Source organism: Panthera leo, chromosome D4, assembly GCF_018350215.1.
Source record: "Panthera leo isolate Ple1 chromosome D4, P.leo_Ple1_pat1.1, whole genome shotgun sequence".
NCBI lineage: Eukaryota > Metazoa > Chordata > Mammalia > Carnivora > Felidae > Panthera > Panthera leo.
Window position 1 is genome coordinate 92,601,956 of NC_056691.1, and position 6,266 is coordinate 92,608,221.

The 6,266-nt window shown below is 62.9% G+C and overlaps 1 protein-coding gene across 4 annotated transcripts in view; it reads left to right on the forward strand.

Moving 5' to 3' along the window:
- NACC2 (NACC family member 2) overlaps nt 1-2,497 on the forward strand; it is a 66,735-nt gene extending 64,238 nt beyond the window's left edge. For all 4 annotated transcript variants that reach the window (XM_042913587.1, XM_042913589.1, XM_042913590.1 and 1 more), the window contains 2 exons: nt 264-361; nt 1,698-2,497. In XM_042913587.1, coding sequence (XP_042769521.1) covers nt 264-361; nt 1,698-2,203 — 604 coding nt within the window. In that variant the 3' untranslated portion in view covers nt 2,204-2,497. The remainder of the gene's footprint in view (nt 1-263; nt 362-1,697) is intronic.
- The last annotated feature ends 3,769 nt before the right edge of the window (nt 2,498-6,266 follow it).

Consider the following 6,266-nt stretch of genomic DNA (forward strand, 5'->3'; position numbering starts at 1 on the left):
TTCACACTTGGGTGTCGGCCCGGGGACTGTGGAGGTGAGGGAGGGGGGGCCTGGGTCTGGGGAGGGCTGTGGACCACCCCCCTCTAAAACAAAGACCTACGTGCTTCACTTCATGGGTGGGTCAGAAGGTGGCGGGCCTGTTCCCCACCCCTGCACCCTTGGAAGTCAGGAGTGGCACAAGGCGGGGGGCAGGTAGACTTCTGGGTGGGAAAGCCCCATTCCCGTGGCACCTCTGACTACCCCTCCCCCCCCCCCACCGCCAGGAACACACTGGCCAACAGCTGCGGCACCGGCATCCGATCGTCCACTAGTGACCCAAGCCGCAAGCCTCTGGACAGCCGGGTCCTGAACGCTGTGAAGCGTAAGTGGACGGGGTCTCCCGGGTCGGGGGCGCAGGAGCGGCGGGGTCCCCCGGGGACCTCAGGCGGGGCGAGCGGCCTCTCCCCGGCACCAGGCTGGCCCTACAGGGCTGGGGGGAAAGAGAAAAGAACAGCTCTCAGGAGCCAGGTCTCGAGGTGCTAACGTTCTTGGTAGGTTTCCAAGCATGATGGATTCAGCTGCGTGCGAAACTATTTTAATATGTGAAATAGATCTAATTTTCCTTTTTGAACAAAACCCCTTATTTACATTTCGAGGTTATTTTGAGCCTTTGCCATCTGCTTGCTGGCTCCTGCCTCCCGCTCCTGGGCGCGTGGGGGCGGAGCCGGTCCATCTCCGCAGCCGACTGCTGCCCCCCGGCCCCAGCCCCGGCCTCGGGAGGAGCCCACCCGCTCCGATCGGGCCAGACGGGCCGAGAGCCGGCCCTCCTGCGGCCGTCGGCTCGCGAGACACTGTCTTATTTCCTTGCTTGGAAAACATCTCTTGTGAGGCTGATTCTGTTTTAGAGCAAAGAGGGGCCTTTGTGGTGGATAATGGGAGTCCCAAAGCGTGCAGTGCCAGTGGGGCTCCGGGAAGAGGCCGGGAGGTGTGCGGCCGATGCTGCTGTGAGGGGCTCGCCCTGGGGACCTGGCTCTGGCTCCCAGGTGGCTTGCAGAGCGGGGTCCTGTGGCTCCCAGTGGAGGACCAAGGAGAGGCTCGGCACCGTTTTCAATGACGACGGATGCGGCCACCGGGGCTCACTTCCTCCCGGCTCGGGCTGGGCCGGGGGAAGGGGCTGACCGGCTCCGCCTCGCTCCTTGTCCAGACTGTGAGGAAGCGCCTCTGATTAGCGGGTGCCGAGGGCTGCCTGCCCTCCCTGCCCCGACTCCCCTTCTGGCCAGGGCAGGGTTACCCATCAGGCTTGTCTGAGCAGGTCTGGGACCCAGGGTGGGTGGGGCAGCGATAAATGAGGCCCAGAGATGCCAGGGACCTGCCCAAGGCCACACAGCCAGTGGGTGCTCAGGGAGGTACCACGGCCTTGTGTCCCGATGCCAGTTGTCCCGAGGGAGCAGGGCAGGGTCTCCAGGACTGAGTGGAGAGAAGGGTGACCCCCTGTCCTCAGGCTGAGGCCAGAAGAGGCCTGGGTGGCCATGACGTCTCTGGAGGCCCCCAGCCATGCCCCCACTGGCTCAGGAGCGGCCACTCCAGCAAATAAGTGCCCTGACCCCGGGGCTGTGGGGCCCCTCGGGAGGCGGGGGTCACCCTGACCCCGGGGCTGGTGGGGCCCCTCGGGAGGCCGGGGTCACTCAGCCCGTGCCCCCGCACCCCTGTGCTCGCAGTGTACTGCCAGAACTTCGCCCCCAGCTTCAAGGAGAGTGAGATGAACGTGATCGCGGCGGACATGTGTACCAACGCCCGCCGCGTGCGCAAGCGCTGGCTGCCCAAGATCAAGTCCATGCTGCCCGAGGGCGTGGAGATGTACCGCACGGTCATGGGCTCCTCCGCCGCCGGCCCGCCCCTCGACCCCGACTTCCCGCCCGCCGCGGCGCAGGTGTTCGAGCAGCGCATCTACGCGGAGCGGCGGGCCGACGCCGCCACCATCGTGGCTCTGAGGACTGACGCCGTGAATGTCGACCTGAGCGCCGCCAACAACCCCGCGTTCGAGGCCGGCGAGGAGGCGGACGGGGCGGGCTCCGTCATCCAGGAGGTGGCCGCGCCCGAGCCGCCGCCCGCGGCCGCCCAGAGCCCCCCGCAGCCCTTCGAGCAGGGCGGCACCAGCTCCAGCCGGCCGCAGACGCCCGCGGCGGCCCGGAGACAGGAGGCGTCCTACGCAGGGACCTTGTAGAGGAGCCGCCGGCCCGCGGGACGGTTTTCCAGCTGCTTGCATGCGTTACTAATACAACAAATGTGATCAAGCCACTTACCTACGGAACTGCTACTGTTGCCTGAAAAAAATGTGATTTTTATCCTGCTTGTATTTAAAGTTGATGAAGGAAACACACGCATTCGATATACTGTAAGGACGAGTCCGCCGGTGACCTCGCGAGGAAGGTCCCAGGGCCCCTTTTGATATCTGCGAGGTTAGCCTCCAGGCTGTGGCCCCGCCCCCCGCCCCACCCCCACCCCTCGCGGGGGCGGGGACGGGGACGAGAGCCTGGGGGAGGGGAGGGGGGGGTCCGCCTGCCCTGCCTCCCCGCCCTGCCCGCCCCCTCTGCCCAGGGGGCCTGGGGTGTGGGGCCCGCGCCCCCTGACACTCACTGCTCACCCCCCTGGGGCCAGGGGCCAGGGCTGGGCCCCCGGGGGCCAAACTCCTCTGGTTTTCCTTCTTCCTGAGACTCGGGGGTCAGGCCTTCCGGGTCCACTGTGTGCGTGGGGTGTGGGAGCGAGTGAGGGCGTGTGTGCGTGTGCGTGTGTGTTTGAGCGTGTGCGGGGGCAGCGGGATGGGCCGCCCACAGGAGGAGGCAGGGTTCCGGCATCTCTGCTCTCCTACCCTATGCCCATGGGCTCCCCTGGTCCCCCAGCTCCTTGGTCCTTGGTGCACCGGGGCCCCACAGGCTGGGCCAGCTGCCATGAGCGCCCGCGGCTCCCGCCCGGCCACCTGCCATCCTGTGGGGCGCGCCACGGCCCTGGTGCCGCCCCACAGCCCTCAGCCACGTTGGGATTACGTTTGTCTGTTTATTTGTTTTTGTCTTAATTCAGATCTATTTCATGTATGGTTTGAAAATTTTCAGACCCAAAAGAGCAAAAAATTAGGGAGGATTTGGTGTCCCTGCCTCCAACCCACTGTGGCCGGGGTCTGGGTCATCTGTATCCAGGCCCCGCCGGGCCCTGGGTCCCACCTCCCTCCTGTGCAGAGCAGGGCCGTCGCAGGGAGAAGCAGCCGGGGCAAGTGACACAGGAGGGTGCTGCGGGCCCTGCCTGGGAGGAGGCAGAGGCCAGGCCGGGCTGGAGCGGGTCCCCGTTTTGTGCTGCAAACCCTGGGGTGTGCGCCTCTGCGGCTGTGGGTGTGCGGGGGGGGGGGGGGGGGGAGCAGTAGGGGTGCGGTCTGGAATGCACGGCAGGGTGCACGGAGGAAGGGCCCCTAGAAGTTGCTGGAAGGCTCACTTTGAAGTTGAGTTGCTGTGTTTTGGTGAGGGAGGGCACGGGCTGCATGGAGCACTCAGGTGGCCACTTTGTCCAGGGGCTTCCTTCCTTCCGAGCCCCAGGCAGCTGTTAGGCCAGACCCGAGACACCCCTCGGTTTTCCGGACCTGAAGGGGTCTGTTGGACCCCTCCCCTTCCCTCGCACTCTCCCCGCCCCCGACTGGGTGCAGAATAGGCCCACCTGCCTGCGTGTGCCTGTAGGTGTCCCTGCCCGGGACCCACAGAGCTGAGCCTCCCCCAGCTGCGGGCGGCCTGCAGGGGCTTAGGCCCCTTTCCACGGAGGGTCCTACTGACTGCTGCCCTGTGTGGAGAGGCCCTGGGGGAGGCTTGGGGAGGGGGCTCCCTGCACGGAGCCTCCAGCCTCCTCCAGCCGGCCCAGACATGTGCCCACCCTCCAGAAAGATCTGATGGCTCCCGGAAGAGGGGTGGGGGGACCTTGGGCAGGCACGGGGGAGCTGATCGCAGCCCCTGTGCCCCAGACCAGGGTGGTCCGGGCCTGGAGGTTGGGGCCCCGAACCCACCGCCTGGCCCCGAGATACGCCTCTCTCTCTGCCTCCTTCTCCCCCCGACTTGGGCCCAGGTGGGGTTGGCTCTGTGTGGGCCCCTCAGGACCTGGCCCTCCTGGGACTGTGAGAAGGCCTCCCCCCAGCATCCTCAGGCGGCCCCTGGGGGGTGGGGGTGGGGATGGGTAAGGGTGACCCCCATCCCCCCTGCAGCTCCCCTTCCTCACCCCAATGTGCACTTTAATTTGACCATCCCTGAGGACCCTGGGGAGACGGCCAGCCCGCCCCGGCCGTCAGCAGAAGGGCTCGCTCGCTCTCCCTCTCTCCCCTCCGGTCCAGAGTGGGAGCGGCCCCCGACCCGAGGCCAGGTCACGCAGGGGTGCACTGGCCCGGTGGGGGCAGTGGCGCCTGCACAGAGAAGGCCTGACCGCCACTCAGGCCAGCACAATGTCCCGCGACCTCTGTCCCCTAATTGTTTATAACCGCCGTCTGTTTTGTTGTTCTGGGTAAGGAAGGCAAGAGCTATATATAGGTAAAACTTTAATACTTCAATGTGAATGGGTTCTGAGCTCCCCCTGTGCCCCGGGCGGGCCAGGCCGAGCGTTTTGCACTAATGTGTCCCGCGGTGGACGTGGGTCCGGAGCGTTTGCAGACGGGCATGGCTGATGATTGTATCTGCCGGGGCGCTCCCTCCGCGTCCTGAATGTTCCGCGGGGCGGGCGGCGGCGGGCCTGGGCTCGGAGGGGCCTTCCAGAGTGCCTTAGCATCTTCCAATCATTTTTCCCAAGGAAAACCAATTAAGAAAACCGGACCCTCCCCCTCCTCTGTTTACAAGACGGCTAATTCCTGTCCCGTGAGCGTGACCCTGACTCACCCAGACCCTGTAGACCGAGAGACAAGCCACTCAGTATTTATGACATTTCTGCACCTTTACTCCCAAGCTTGACTATTAGCAATATGCATACACTATGTAGAGTCTATTATAGAGCTAAGTTAGACCCGCGCCTTTTTGAGGAGGAGAGAAGGGACTGGACCCCGTCAGAGCGGACGTGGCGGGCAGCCGGCTGGGCGCCCATCCTCCCCCGGCGGACGGGCTGTGCCACAGGAGGCAGCTGGGACGGAGTGCAAAAGGTCCAGGAGAAGGGACGGGTAGATGTGACAGATACTGTGAGCTGGCGGGGCCCCCCCGGCCTGGCCGGGGCGCCTCAGTACTTGAATTCTGTCTTGTTTTCTGCACTGTGTCTGGTCTCACCCAGAGTTCTCTGTGGTTGCTTAACTTTGCGTTTGGTTCGATTGTCTTACCTTGCCCCTGAATGTGGCCGTGGCCGGGGAATAGAGGCCAGGGGAGATAGCTTCCCAGGGGCGGCCTGCAGCCCCTCTCCGGCTGCCGTGGTGCTGGCTGACCGTGGGCCTGGGGTTCACATCTCGTCCACGCAAGCGAGCTCGCTCGCTGGCTCCTGGGCGGCGTTCGTGTTTGGAGCTGGAAGGAAGGCAGAGGGGGAGGGGCGCGGCGGGGGGGCGGGGCCGGAGCATCTGCGGGGACTCTTGGTGTGCCCGGCCCTGACCTATCCCCACCGAACGGCAGAACTTTCTAGCACCAGCCCAGTACCACCCCCAGCCATTTACCGCCTAGACTCCCCTCAGATGGGTTATTTTTATGGAGATGTCTTGATGCCCGCGGAAAGAGGCCGATGGCCCATTAACCGACCGAAAACTGCGCGAAAACCTCTGTTTGCCTCTGCCAGCAGTAAATCCTAAACACAGAATTGAGAGTTCATAGCTGTCTTGAGCTTTAACTACTGTGATGCATAAATGTGTCATCATGTCAGCCAGCCAGCTCCGAATACCCGCCACCCGCCACCGGGAGGTCGTTAGGGCTTGGTACAAGATGTTTCTAACATGGCCAAGGTTCTGGGTTCCGTTTGTTTGTTTGTTTTGTTTCTTCGAGAAAAAAAAAAAAAATGAAAAGGAAAATTATGCAGAATCTGGAGCGTTCAGATTGGACAACCTGCTTGAATTCAGATCAACCCCTTCATTGTTAGCGTTTTGCACATGATTGTAATTTTTATGTCAAAAGAAGCCAAAACTTGCAATACTATTTTTAGCAGACAAAAAAAAAAAAAAAAGAACTTAAGTATAAAATGTATAAATATTTTTGACTTGAACATGTGGATGGCACTGGGTGCAAACAGACCATTCATGCTTTGGACGGAATGTTTGGGAAAAAGAGCCTTTTGATAAAGGAGACTGTCGCCGCCATACG